We start from the raw sequence: 14,670 nt of genomic DNA on the forward strand, positions 1-14,670 counted from the left end.
CAGCAGCTGGGTGTCGTCATCGCACAGGCTGCCCCAGCCCAGCACCCGCGCCAGGTCGTTGCCGGTCCCCAGGGGCAGGACGCCCAGCTGGCACTGTGGGAGAGGGACGGGGCGGGGGGGCTCAGAGCCACACCCGAGGGCACTTGTGACACCCTCAACCCCGCCGCGCCCTCCGCTCGCAGCACCCCGGAGCACACGGGGGGGGTCCCAGCTGCGGCAGGTGCCAGCACTGGGGATGGTGCCAGCCCGTGCCAGCGAGGCCAGGCGCTCCCGCTCACTTGCTTGTGGAGGCCAAGGGCGTCGATCTCGGAGAGCACCCAGCCCACGCTGCCATCCCCCCCACACACCAGGATCCGGAAGGTGGAGAACTTCTGGAAGAGGCGCAGCCTAAGGTGGGGACAGGAGAGAGGGTCTGGGGGCCGTGCCGGGCACCCGCCAGGGCCACCCCGGGGCGCCCAAGCCAGCGCTTACCCCAGGTGTGGGCCCCCGTTCATGAGGTCGAAGACTTGGGCTGGGTTGAGGAACTGCTTGAACTTGCGCAGAAACTTGACGCCCTGGTTGTCCCCGCTCTTGGAGTTGACGAAGGCCAGGAGAGGGCTGGAGCAGGTCGAGGGGCAGGTGGCCTTCCAGAAACCTGTGGGGAGCCCAAGCGCGTGAGTCCCCAGCCCCGGCTCCCACCCCACCAAGGACACTGATGGAGACGCCTTAGGAGAGCAGAGGCTGCACGGACACCCTGACAGCGCTGTGCCCGACCCGCAGGCTGCTGGGGCCCGGCAGGAAGGACAGTGATTGGAGTGCCCAGGTGATGGTGAGGGGTGGGAGGAAGAGTAAGAGATGGCAATGGGGATGGGGATGGGGATGGGAATCGGGATGGGGTGAGACGGGGCTAGGGATTGGCAAGGCTAGCACTAGGGCAGATCCAAGTTAGATTCCTGCTCCACCACTGTCCCTGCAGGCACAAAGTGTGTCACTGAGCTGACTCATGTCCCCGGCCTGCCACTCCAAAAGGGGCACAAGGGGTGGTGAGCGCACAGGAGGGTCAGTTCCTTGCTGTGCCAACAGCCCAGCTGGGACCAACCCAGCAAAACCATGTGGGAACGGGGCACATTCTCACCTGGGGGTGCTCCCAGGGGCGGCACTGGCAGCTGGCATGACCACAGGGGACCAGCTGCAGCCCCGGGGGGCTGTACTGCCACCCCCAGCTCTGCTGCCTGCTCCTACCAGGGCTCTGGCGGGGTAGGTGCGAATGACGCAGAAGCCTTGGGAGGCTTGGCAGCCAGCACCGTGCTTTTAAAGAAATGAGATGGGGAATGAAATGTGCCCGAGGCAGAGGAAGATCGATAGCTGGCCTGCAGCCCGCACCTGCCTCAGGCACATCTTGGCCATCCCAGGCCACGGGCCGGTGCCTGCTGGCTCCTTCCCTTGGCAGACCCGGCGTTGCCGCAGCGGGGAAAGCATCAGCCCTCGCTGCCGCTGGCACCGGCCCCACAGCCATTGCACCCAGAGCCCCGCGGGGTGCAGCCGGCAGGCCGGTGCCTCCACCGCCCAGGGAGCAGCATCCCTGCAGCCCATCGCCACCCAGCCCGGGCATCACTCGATCTCCGCTCCCAACCCAGCTGAGCAGAGCAGATCGGCAAAGCAAAACACCGGGGGCTGCTGAGTCAGAGCGTGGGCTGCCGCGGAAGAGCCCGCTGCCAGCGGCACCCATACACCGGGGGGGAAGAGTGTGGCAGGAGGAGGGGGGCCGAGGCCTTGCCGGGCTGCTTCCCGCAGTAGCAGAGCCCAGTCGGGCTCGGCAGCAGTCACAGCTGCAGGTCCCGCAGCCGTGCTGGCCTCGGTTGACTGGGCTGCCACGAGAGGGACAGGGCAGAGACACTACAGGGGAGACAGCCGCGAGCAGCCGCGGCTCTGAAGCCGGAGGAGAAGCCGCGTGATGGTTACCCTGACAGCATCCTGATGAGTAACGAGAAGCAGATGAGCCACCGGCTGAGCCGAGCGGTGAAAATCATTAAAGAACGAGGAAAGAAATATCCGGAGGAGAAGAACAGATTTTGCTTGGTGGAGGCCAGCTGGGCCCCTCCGGAGAGGGTGAGGGAGACGGTGGGGGGGATCCCCCAGGGCCGCACATTGCTTCTCCCCCCAGCACCCCGCAGCCACCCACGCCGGGGAGAAGCTGTGCTCTGCACTACCAAAATAACAGATGAGGTTCAGACACTGAGAAATAGCCCAAGCAAGGGCTTCATCCAGCCTTGCAAGGTGCTGAACCATTGGGGTGCAACAGGGGGCACCCCACATCAGGTGCTCAGGGCTGGCGTCGCTGACTCCAGCACAGAGGGACCATGACCAGGGCCACCGCAAGAGGCAGCCTGGCAGGAGCAACTGAAGCCACATGCGGGGAAGAAGTGCCACCCCAAAGCATGGCACCGCCGCAGCCCTGGGGCAGAGCGCAAGGCAATAAGCAGCCTACGACCAAGGGTGTGGCAGGGAGGGGCGTTGACTCTGGAGCCTACTGATGGTGGTGTTCCTGGTGCCCCACAGGAAAGTGCCACAAGTCAAAGCCTGCAGAGGAGCTCAGAGCCCTGTCCCAAACAGCCTGTCCCCCACACCCGCAGCCCAGCCCTGTCCCCTCCGTGACTCACCATCCGAATCGATGCTGTTCAAGGCAGTCGGCGGGATGATGGACACTTTGTACTGGCCCAGGGGGCACCTCTTGCCAAAGAGCTCCTTGCAGGCACTGTGAACCTGGGGACAAAAAGAGACATGCATAAGCAAAGCTAGGGGACACAGCATCAAAGCCCCCGGCCTCAGCTTCCCCAGCAATGCACCCAGGAGGGGCAGTGCTGTCTGCGCCGTGGTGGGGGGACAGGGACAAAAACATCCTTACGATGGCCTTGCACCACAGACACCGCCAGTCCTGCAGCCTCCGGACGCTGCCGCAGGTCCGGTCGCAGACAGCGCAGCGCGCACTGACAGGCAGGTTCCCTTCCAGCCACTGGTGGGGCATAGCCACCTGCAGAGAGGGGCAGTCGCCAACGGCACATCACCCCTGCTGCCCCCGCGTGCTTGAGGGACAGCAACACAGGCCACCCCCTTCCCCAGGCGCCATGGAAGAGGTGGGCAGGGGATGATGCCCCGCAGCAGGGCAAGGCAGCCCTGGGACCCCCCCCCATGCCCTCTCATCCCCGCCTGGCCCCTTGCAGCCACCAGTGCGTGGGGCAGGGCAGGGGTGTCCCCAGTAAATATTTGGGGGTGGCCCCACTTGGAAAGTAATAAGGGATACTGACGTCAGGTGGCAGAGGTGTCCCCAGGCCATGTCCCCGCAGAGTCAAGCCCAGAGGCCACACAGTGCAGGGGACAGCTGGGTGCCAGGGTCACCTCTGCTCCTGATTTGGGCACAGCAAGGCCAGCTCTGCTGGTGGCTCTGTCCTGCCAGGGTCCCCCACAGGGACTCCACTGCTTACCCCATCCTCGTCCTCGATTATTTCGGTGCCGATGGAGGCCAGGGTTGTCCACTTGCAGTTGTTGGTGGCTCTGACGGCGCAGCGCTTGTGTGCCTTGAACTTGCAGACTGCGCAGGGGGGAGCAGGTGAGGAGCAGGGACGGTCCCCAAGGCACGCACAGCCCTGGTCCCCAGCCCCTCCGCAGCTCGTGATGGTGCTGTCCCGGCAGCTGGTGGGCATCGCCCTGCATCCCTCCTGCTCCAGGCCAGCCTCGGAGAGGGTCCCCTGCCCCGGTCCCGGCCCCAGCCCACCCCCCAGCAGGACCCTGGCGCTGACCTTCGCAGGAGAGGCCATGAGAGGTGACCCCCGGGAGGGCTTCGCGGCACACGTTGCAGAAGGTGGGGCGGGCGTGGGAGCAGGCGTACCAGTTGTGCATGCCTGAGAAGTGCTCCATGTTGAACTGCGTGGCCTGCTGGGGGGCACAGCCCTGCCCATCAGTCCCCTCGGACCCCCAGCTGGCACTCCCTCCCTCCTAGCCCCCCTGAGTCCCTCCAGCCCCACTCCCAGCTCCTGTCCTCCCCATGGGGCTACACCAAGGGCAGCAGCTCCCGTCCAGCAGCCAAAGGCACCCCCAGTTCCTGAGGGGTACCCACTCACAGACGAGCACCCACGCAGCCCCCCCGCCTGCATCACCTCATGGATCTCCCACTTCTGGACAGATTTCAGGGCACTGATCCAGTCCTCCATCTCCTTCCGATTCTCTGCACATAGGATGAGCTTCCGGAATGGCGTGATCACCTGCAACAGCCACTGTCCCTGTGTCCCCTCGCAAGGCCACCCCGTGGCCAGCCAGCCCCCAGGAGAGCAGCCCCTAGCAAACCCCGGCACACCACCACCAGTGCCACCTCCTGCAGCACGAGGCCATGCTGTGGGGTGCCCCACAGCTCTGCGGGGAGGGGTCTGCGGTGCCTCCCCATGAGGTGCTGAAGTGGAGGGGCACGGTGGGTAGCCCCACACCTTCCTCACCGTGAAACTGTTGTTGATGTTCTTGGTGCTGGTCTCGGCCACGCTGGCATCAGACAGGTCCACCTCGTCAAAGATCAGGGACTGTGAAGGAGAAACCGGAGACCCAGTCCACCACGCAAGGATTTTGGGCTCCTACCCGGGCTTGCAGGCTCAAGTCCCCCTGGGCTGAGCACGCTGGAAGTCCCCCCAAGCCTACCTTGGCATCCTTGGCGTAATAGAGTGTCCTGCCCCGCAGCTTGAAGTATCGCCTCTTCCACCTCTGGAAGGAGCTAGTCTGCTTCAGCAACAGCCCCTCCTTCACGCTCTTCTGCAGAGACCACAGGGTCATGAGCTCCCGCAGCCCCCAGGGCCCCCAAAGCCACCCCCCCACCCTCCAGTGATACCGGTCTCTGGGTCCCCAGGAGCTAAGCGGTGCCCAGAGCACAGATGGGACATTCTGGGGCTCACGCTGTGCTGGACATAGCAGGGTAAATGATATCCATCGCCCGCCGTACCCTGCGTACTTGGCATTTTATGCGATTTGGGGGGGATGGCCGGGCACAGCAGTGCCAGCAGTTGGAGGTCTCCAGCAGCACAGAGCCACTGCTGCCAGTTGCCTCCTCCCCATCCCCAGAGCATCCCCTTGGCTGCTGGGGAGCTGCAGCAGGTTGAGGCTCTTCTGGGCAGAGCTGGGGCCGGGAGAGCTCCCTTGGAGGTGATACCGACACCCCAGAGCCACCAGGACTGCGTCTTGGAGGTGGCATTACTCAGGCACTGCAGCCCCAGCCTCTTTGCTAGGTTGGAGAGCAGATGGTCAGGATATGGCCAGCCCCGCCTGGCACCTGCAGTCCCCAGAGGGGACAACCTGGGACCGAGGGCAGCCCGTCGCAGGCAGAGCATCCCCTTGCAGTGCAGCGCATCCCTGCCACCTGGCCGCCCGTCCTCTGCCCTCCCCGATTCACAGCACCTGCCAATATTTACCCTCCTCGCAGTGGTGTTTACAAGACTCAATTAATTAGTGTTTGCGACGCAGCTACAAGCCTGTGCTGAGCGGGGTGGCAGAGATGCTCTGGCACTGCCTAATCTTTGATTGTATCTTCTTTAAACACCGCCGGCAGCCCCATTCAGCTGCTCCTCTGCAATTAGCCGCAACAGTGGTTGTATCAGATCCCGGCACATGACAACAAGGCACATTTAACAGCGAATTAGCACCAGGCACCAAGGGCATCATGAGAGAACTGCAGCCCCAGGGCTCCGCGCTCCCATGCCCAGCCCATGTGCTGTAAGAGGTGGCACCCAGGCACCCACCAGTCGGCAAACACACCGGCCCCTGGCCTCAGTGTTAATCCACTGCCCCACAGCTCTAAACGAGATGGCCAGAGCACCAGGAGTAGCAGGAGCCTCCAAGGTCACAAAGAAGCCAAAACCCCACCTGGGGTGCTCCCCAAGCCTCAACTCCCCCAAATGCCTGACCGCTCCCCAAGCCCCCCAGGGCATGCACCGGGATGTGTCCGGCTCTCTTCCAGCTTGCAGCCCGGAGCTCGGAGAGAGATGTTTTCAGCCTTTATTGCTCCCTATCAACAGGGATAGGGTTTGGCTGTGGTCGGTCCCCATGCTGCCTGCAAGTGTCGGTGCAAGTTCAAACAGCCCTGGCGTCCCCAGTGCCAGCACCCAGGGACGCACCGTGTCCCCTCCCCAGCCTCTCAGCTGCAAGAGCACACAGAGGAGATGGCGACCCCAGAGCTGCGACACAGCCAGCAAGGGGAACACGGCCTTCCAGGAGGGTCCAGCTGCGACCTCCAAATCCACATACAAACCATGCACCCTAGCAGTCCCTGCCCCACATCAGGAGGGGACAGGGCAGGGTCCTGCCACAGCCAGGTGGGATCCAGCCACAAACACCACTTCCACCACACCTGTTTGCAGGCAGCGGATGCAGGCACAGGCTCCGAGTTTGCTGCAATCATTACTTTTGCTGCAAAGGACAGGCAGCATGTGATGGCAAGGAGCGGCATGGGGGAGCCCATGATGGTGAGGAGCAGGAGAACGTGATGACAAGGAGAAGGAAGAAGAGGCAGGTCCGTGAGAGTGGCTCAGGGCTATCACAGCAGGGGCCGGAGCCAGCGCTGCAGCGGGGCGCGGGCGCTCAGCTCTGCCTGGCTCCAGGGCCACGTGGGTGGCAGGACATGGCCAGGAAGGCTGCCTGGGGGAGGCATCCCCTCCTGCGAGGGGGCCGCAGCTGAAACGCCCCCAGCCGCGCTGCTGCGGCCGCTGCAGCAATTTCTTCTGGCAGCCAGTGGCAACAAGGCATCACCCGGCCCCAGGATGTCACAGTCCCAGCCATTCCGGGGACAGCGACGTGGCTGCCAGCAGGGTGCCAGCCCCAGCCCCCCACCACCTCTGCCATGACACCCATAAGAGTTTTACCACACCCGCAGTGCCGTGGTTATGGGGGACGTGCCTCAGTTTTGGCCCAGTGCAGACTAACTAATCACCAGCATCCTAGCGTGGGGCAGCAATGCTGGTGCAGAGAAGCTTGGGGGGCACCTCTCCCCACATCCACCCTTGGGTGCTTCCCAAAACATGCCCAGGGTGCCCCAGGCATGGCAGCAAAGCCCAAGCCCTCTGCCCCGCCATGCACAGCATCCTACCACATAACCCCTTATGCCTGCAGCTGCCCATCCAGGCTCTGTCACCCCCAGCACCGACATGGTGGGGCACAGGTTCAGTTGATACCAGTGTTGCCAGGGTGGGGCCGACCAGCCAGCCCCCTCCCTGGGGAAAAGGAGGCAGGTTCCCTCTCCGAAATGAGCCATGGAGCCTGGCTGAGCCACACTGCCTGGGCAGGCACATGAGTCTCTCTGCCTGGGGTGCCAGAGGGATGTTTCAGGGTCTCACTGGGGTGATCCACCCCCACACCCCCAATTTTTTGCCTGTGGGTCTCAGCCAGGAGCACCCAGTGCTGCGCTGTGCCGGGAGTAGCTCCTCAGTGGCTCAGCAGGTTTGGACCCCTGCTTTTGGCGCTAGGGACAGGAGGAGACTTGGTATGCACCTGACAGCCAAGGCCACCAGCAGACCCGGCCACGCGGTAGGAAGCCACGCTGCGGCGGGCAGCATCGAGCAGCCCGTCGTTTCCCCTTCGCAAACAGGAAAGGGGTGGGGAGGGCAAAGGCCGGCACTCGGGGCAAGCAGCGGGTGGGATGTGCCAGGGTGGCATCACCCCTGCCATGCTGGCTCCCCCGCAGCCCCAACCAGGGCTTCAGTGTCACCACAATAATACAATCCCCTATAACAAATGGCTATTAGGTACCCTATAGCTCCCAGGAGCAGGAGCCCCACAACTGCAGCACAGGGTAGGGAGCTGCCTCTTCCTCCCGAAGAGCTTTCGGAGGCAGTGACAGCCCCCGGCCACTGGGGTGGGAGCTCTGTGCTGGCCGCTACACAGCCCCGAGCATGGGGTGCCACTCGCACCCCGAACCGAGCCCTAGCCCCTCCACTCACCCCAACCACAGCTTTTCTGGCTGGCAAGCCCCATCCAGTGCTGCAAGGAGCCACAGCAGAGCCAACGCTGGCTCCACCCCAGCAACAGAGGCAGCAACGCGCCATGCCAGTGCCCAGAGGAATGTGCAACCTGCCTGTCCACCAGCCCGAGGCTGGCACCCCTCCGCAGGGCTCTGCTCCCACCCTCCCTTGCCCCATCTTGGGGACCCTCCCTGCTCTCTCCAGCTTGGGGGTGCTCAGCACCACCTGGGATGTGCTCAGCACCAGGGAAGTCCCAGAGGCGCAGGGTGGGGCGGTGAAGGCAAGAACAAAACCACCCGGGGTCTGCGGAGAAACTGTCACCTCCGGCTCAGCCACAGCTGGCGGAGGGTAAGCAGCACTGCGGTCTTGGAGGGGACAAAGCCAAAAATACCCCTGCGAGGATGGCTGGCCACTGGCAATGTGCGCCGCCAGGACCGGGCTGGTCTCCAGGGGCCATCATGCTGCAGGCTGGCTATGTGCTCGGCACAGGCAAGGGGGCTTGAGGCACAGCCCAAGGGAGCTTGCTTCCCTCCAGAACAGCACCCCAGCAGGGCTTCTTCCAGGCCAGGGTGCACCCCAAAATGCCAGCTCTTCCCTTGGCCCTAAGGCAGAGCCCCGGGATGCTGCTTTGAACCCCCACCCCACTCTCCCAGCTCTGCCACCACCATCCCCGGGAAGAGCCTGTAGTGCAGCCAGGCTTGACCGCAGCTGGGGCAGGAGGGTTTTCCTGCTGGGATCAGCTTGGACAGCGAAGGAGCTGCTAGAGAAGAACCAGGAAGGCTGAGTTACTCAGGAATGCTGGCACATACAGCTGGTGGGCACCACACTGGCTGCCCACCTGGCTTGCAGCCCTACACCAGTCCTGATGGGATCTGCTTGGCCCCGTGGCAACATGATGCCTTGCCCAGGGAGGAGGAGAGGGGACCGAACACCCGCCAACACACTGACCTGCATTGCACCAGCATCATCCTAGGCAGCCACCCTCCTCCAAACGCAGCAGCCCACCAGGCACGTGCCAGGGTCCGGTTGGGTCAGAGCTCATCCCCCTCCTGAGCTGACGGGTACCAGGACAGCAGGGGAGAGCCAACAGCCCTGCAAACAGCCAGCCACAGGGCCACCAGCATCTGCTGGGCAACCCATGGGCTGGAGTCAGTTGGAAACCTTATCAGGCATTGCGATATGGCAGAGCTCTTCCGGGACCAGGCAGCCGGGGGGCTCAGCGCCCTGGGGGTGCCACAGCCCCACAGGCTCAGCTGCATCCACGCTCCCCAAGGATGTAGCCTGCCGCCATTGTAAGACCCCAAATCCCCCTTCCCAGTGCTGGGGGATCCTTGAAAGGAGATTCCAGCACGGGTCCTGACATGCCATTACATGGTGCCACGAGGCACCCCTCTGGCCATCAAAAGGGGATGGAGGCTTAATGGGCAAGAATAAGGGAAGAAGCCCCCAAAAGAAGGGCAATCTCCTCTACACCTCATCCTCCAGCAGTCACGACCTTCAGCTGCTTTTTAGAAATGAGCTTGTGCTTCCCTGTCTACAGCCACATTGGTCCCCAAGCATCCCGCCAGCAGGCATCCCGCACCAGCCCGCCCTGTGCCAGTCCCCCCCTGCCCCTCGTGCCGGGGTACTGGCGGGCACTGCCACAGCTCTCCCACCCTGCCCAGCCGCTGACAGGCAAGAGCAGTGCTTGCATAATGGAAAATGTGAGCAGGGAGAGGGCAGCGTGTCTGAGAAACCTCACAAACATCCGGCTGGCGACACTGGGGCTATCTTTACACCCCAGGCAGCAGCTCGGCGAGCCCTGATTAACGAGAGCAAGCCCAGCTTCCCCTGCCCTGCTGCAGCCTCCTCAGCAGGGACGGTCCCAGGCAGCATCACTGTGCCCTGTGGTACGGTCCCACTGCAGGGGGTGACCCAGTGACCGGCCAGTCCCCTCACCAGCCCCCGGCAGGCCACGTGGCGCCAGGCTGGGAGCAATGTGGGGCACAGCCGGGGTGGAGATGGGCTTTGGTGTCGGCTGGCTGCAGTGCGGCTGTGGCTGGCAGGGAGCTCTGGGATGGAGCCCAGGGGGAGTCACCTGGAGCTGCCCAGGATCATGGAGAAACTCAGCCCGTGGGTTCTAAATATCTCCATGGATGAAGACTCCACAGCCTGTCTGGCCAGCCCACGCCCGTGTTTGACCAATCTCACAGTAGAAAAAGTGTTTTCTTGTGTTCAGATGCAATTTCCTATTTTTTTCATTTGTGCCTGTTGTCCCATCGGCGGACACCACCGAAAAGAACCCGGTTCCCTCTTTGCTGCACCCTCCCCTTCAAATATCTGTCCAGATCGCTGAGGACCCCCTGGCCCCAGCCTCCCCTCCAGGTTGAACAGCCGCAGCTCTCCCAGCCTCTCCCTGTATGAGAGATGCTCCAGTCCCTTACCAGAGTCAAGCCAGGAGGACGCGCTGCCCAGGAGCCACGTGCCACCCTCTCGCTGCAGGAAGGAGGTTTCCAGGCCTGGCCCCAGGGGCCCTACCTTGCTTTCCTTGTCTTTTAGCCAGGATCTGGCCCTCGGCAGGCAGCATTCCCCACAGCCTGGCTCTGCAGCACTGCCCTACCAGGCCTCCTGCAGCTGCCCCAGCACCCCTACATCCACAGGCACCGCTCACCCCATCCCTGGGGCACCCTGAGCCTGCGGGGTGCCCAGTGCCTCCAGTAAGGACCAAGAGCACTCGTTCCTCGGGGTACCAATAACCCCACCGACCTCCCCCAGCCCCCCAGGAGGATGCTGGTGGGTCCCCCAGCCCCACCAAGTGTCTGTGATGTACTCCAGCATCAAGAATTCGGGAACATGATCCCCCTTTCTAAAGGGCAGACAAGCCACGCCCCTGCCCACCATGGCCATGCACATTGTGCCCACCCCATGGGCAATGCTCCTATCCCTGGCATGCACCCCCCCCATGCCCCACCTGGTGCCTGCAGCCCCCCAGCTCTGGTGCAAGCACCCCAAGACCAGTCGCTCACTGCAGCTCCTTGCAGCTGGAGCCAAACAGAGCAGAGCTGCTGGCTTGCTCCCTGCCTCCGCTCAGCTGCTGGGAGAGGCTGTGCCGAGGCAGCGCCGGGAGCCGAGTGCCCGGCCCACGCAGGCAGGATGTGCCCCCCCTCCCCATTTGCCAGCACCTCAAATGTCTTGATGCACCCTGGAGCTGGCACTCCCTCCTTCCCCATTGCCCCTTCCCTCCGTGCCCAGCCCTAAAGGGACCAGTGCCGGAGTGCAGCACAGCATCCCCCTCCCGCTCTGCCCTTGTACTCCCAAAACCCAGTGCAGGCAACCAGCAGCCCCTGGCCACAGTGAGGAGGAGGAGGAGGAGGAGAAGAAGGGGGCGGTAGCAAGACCCCATCCGTCCTGGGGCCATTCAGCCCGGCGGGGGCACCTGCGCCTGGCAGCTGTCATTGTCACGGAGCACAATGGCCTCGACGCCTCCACGCAGAAGCCGGCACAAAGCGCCCTGTGGGGCGCCCCAGCAATTACAGCCCAGAGAAAGCCAAGCTGGGGGTGTGGAGTGGGGAGATGTGATTGATGGGGAGGTTTGAGGAGGGAATGGGGAAAGAGGCATTTTGGGGGGGTGCTGGGAATGGGGAGCAGCAATCAGGAAGGATTCAGCAGATCCCAAAACAAACCTCGCCCGCTCCTGTCCCCACGGGGCTGGACAACACCCTGGCGTGGGGGAAGCTGCTTGCTCCCATCACCAGGGACCAGGGTTCCCCCAGTCAGTGTGGGTGGGCAATGGGTTGGGGGTCCCGACCCTTCCAGCCCTGCAACATGGCAGGCTCCTATAGAGCCTCTCCAGCACCCCGACCACAACCGACGGCCAAAAAATAGGCCAGCCTGGCCGCCCCCCGCCCCGCTAACCTGGTTATCTCTTGGTAGCTGCAGCCCTGGCACTAGACTCCTCCTCACTCATTAACTGTGTGCTAATTAGGTACCTGCCCCAGTCTCTGCAGTGCAGGCAATGGTTCCCCCACCATCCCAAACCCACATGGGTGCACAGGGGTGTCGAAGCAGCTCGGAAAGGTGTCTGCCACAGCACATGTGCTGCCCATCCCTCCGGCTGCAGCTGTGGCCACGGCCAGAGGGACGGGCAGCACGTGTACCGCGGCACAGCTCTGAGCCAGGGACAGCCCAACCTGGATGGCATCAGCAATCACATCCCAAAATCCTCATCTCCATAGGGAAGGAAGAAGTTCATCTGGCGAGGAGCCAGGGTGGCAAGTGTGGTCCTGCCCATCCGGACCAAGGTAAAGTAATCCTCAGGGGAAACCCTGAACCCCAACACTGAAAACACCTAGATTTGGGGGAGGGGGAAGGGTGCACACACAGCTTGCTCTCAGCCCCCTCCAGCACCAGCCCTGCCCAGCTCTCACCCCTCTCTCCTCCTCTCTCCCAGCTCCGCGGACCATTAACCCAGCCGCATCCTTTCCGCCTGCCCATCCATCATGCCGCCCGCCTCCCTCGGCACGCTACGCAGCATCACCTCCTGCATGGCTAATTGCTGACGCCGGGCAGGATGCAGGCAGCAACCATGGCAGGCAGGGAGCTGGCAGCTCAGCCTTTCCCCACGCATAGCCTGTAAGCCGGCGAGGCCGGACCTGCTGATGGCACAGAGGGGCTTTGACGCCTGGGCTGGGGGCTTGGGGCACGCTCGTGTCCCTGCGCTGCTGCTGCAGGACATGGGTGCAGCCCGGCCATCTGCCCTTTTCTCTCAGGTTTCCTGGCATTGATGACCCCCTGTGACATCCCCCATGCCCCACAGCACAGCAAACTCCTCTGGCACGGCAAATGCTGCATGGCAAACTCCAGTGGCTGCTGCCACCCCTCCAGGAGGGTGCTGAGGGCTTGCGCACAGTGCTAAGCATCCTCCAGCCCACTGGCTTCCCACTGTGCTCCCCGCACAGCACCCTGCACCCCGGCACAGCCCACGACCCTCACCTGGCAGCCAGGCTGGAGCAGGCAGAGGAGGTGCCAGCCTGCTCCAAAGAAGGGGAAACTGAGGCACGTTCCTTGAGTAGCCAGAGGGACTCAGCAAGAGCCCCCCCAGTGCTGCCTGCCCCGGAAACGTCTCCTGCCAAGTGAGAAAACCCCACGGTGCCAAGTTGGGAGCATGAGACTTCCGCACCCCTGGGCAAATGCCCTTTGTCCCCCTTGTGCCAGTGCGTCACGCTTGGCACAACAGCCAGGCCTGCGCCAGCGGGAGAGTAGCTTGCCCCAGCCCCAAGCTGCCACCAGACCTGGCACACCGCTCCATCCCCGCTGCATCCTTCCATGCCCACAGCACCCAACACCAGAGCCCGGGGGCACCCCCCTGCTCCACAACTGCATCCCCCCACCATGTTTTCTCAGCTGTCCCCCCTCCCCAGGGCAGCACAGCTACCAAATCCCCACCAAGGGGTGGCTGGGGCTGGAAGCCGGCTGCGGCGGGATTTCTGGCATGGCCCCAGGGCGAGGGTCCCCCCCGCGGCGCAGCAGCCCCCTCAATACTGCCGGCACTGCAGGCACCGCCTTGACTCACACCACCGCCTCCTTCCTGCAGCTGGGAGAGGGATGCAAAGGGACCGCTCACCCGGCACATCGCCCAGAGCATCCTCCCCGCGTCGTGCCCAGATCCCCCCTCCCCAAACGCCCCCCCCCCCCCAAACTTCCTCCTCTCCCCACTTCCCACCTGGCCGTTCACCCAGGTTATTTCTCCCTGCACTTCAGGTAGGAGGTGCCTGGCCATTTCACCATCCCCACCTAGGACACCTACGGCCACCCACTCCTGTTTGGCCAGAAGGCACCACACTCCGTATTTTTGCAGGTCCTACCAAAATAGCTTCCTCTGAGCAAGCTGCATGCACACACACACACACAAGCTGCCCTCATACCAAGAGCCGGTGTCACGTTTGACCTCAAAGGTGTCCCCATCCACCCAGCAAACCACCAAAAGGGACTGGATCTAGCGAAGGCTGCGGGAACGGGGCCCGCAGGAGAGCTGGCACAGCCAAATTAATCCAGGGCGCCAGGAAAGATGCCGACTCCATTTTGCCGCCCACCAGGCCCCACATGCGCACTGCCTGCAGCAGGGTGCAGGATCCCAGGAGCCTACAGCACCACAGTGACACTAAATCTCACTCCCAGAGCGTCCGTGGGGCAGAGCCTTCCCAAAAAAGCCCCCTTTTCCCCAGAGGCAGGTGGGGGGAACCCAGGGGATACAAACATGGGATGAAGGCAATCGGGGCGGGGGGGGGGGTGGGTCCAGGTATGGGAGAGACCCTGTCCCTGAACGGTGAGGTAAAATCTGTGCCCCACAGGACCAATGCTGACCCTGCCACCATGGGGTGTGCACCTTTGCATGTGCCTTTCCGCAGGGCACAGGGGGCCAGACCCCTCCTGGCACTGCCCCGGGCACTGGCTGGGTTGGGTCTGCAAGCAGCAAGTGCCTGGCACTGATTTACACCCCAGAGCGGGCGAACCCCCCACCCCCTCACCCCGTTCTCGGCAGGGACCGCGCACACCAGCCAGCCCCGCGCCCCTGACCTTGCTCCTCATCTGCCCTGAGGTGGACACCTTCCGGATGAGCTTGTGGGAACTGTCCTCCTGCTCGCCCTCACTGTCGGACGACTCCTCACCACCTGCCTCGGGCGAGATGGGTGCCAGCTTGTCCGAGTCCAGGGATGACACCGAT

The 14,670-nt window shown here is 63.5% G+C and overlaps 1 protein-coding gene across 1 annotated transcript in view; it reads right to left on the reverse strand.

Moving 5' to 3' along the window:
* LOC309595718 (diacylglycerol kinase delta-like) overlaps positions 1-14,670 on the reverse strand; it is a gene marked incomplete at its 3' end in the record, with an annotated part of 15,341 nt that extends 671 nt beyond the window's left edge. Inside the window, exons 1-11 of the mRNA XM_082322976.1 lie at positions 14,523-14,670; positions 4,663-4,773; positions 4,467-4,547; positions 4,134-4,238; positions 3,777-3,909; positions 3,462-3,568; positions 2,885-3,010; positions 2,640-2,742; positions 472-634; positions 279-387; positions 5-93 (exon numbers count right to left, since the gene is read on the reverse strand). Of these exons, the coding sequence (XP_082179102.1) occupies positions 5-93; positions 279-387; positions 472-634; positions 2,640-2,742; positions 2,885-3,010; positions 3,462-3,568; positions 3,777-3,909; positions 4,134-4,238; positions 4,467-4,547; positions 4,663-4,773; positions 14,523-14,534 (1,139 nt within the window). The 5' untranslated portion in view covers positions 14,535-14,670. The remainder of the gene's footprint in view (positions 1-4; positions 94-278; positions 388-471; positions 635-2,639; positions 2,743-2,884; positions 3,011-3,461; positions 3,569-3,776; positions 3,910-4,133; positions 4,239-4,466; positions 4,548-4,662; positions 4,774-14,522) is intronic.

The sequence above is a fragment of the Platalea leucorodia genome (genome assembly GCF_965183815.1).
Source record: "Platalea leucorodia genome assembly, chromosome: 10".
Taxonomy (NCBI): Eukaryota; Metazoa; Chordata; class Aves; order Pelecaniformes; family Threskiornithidae; genus Platalea; species Platalea leucorodia.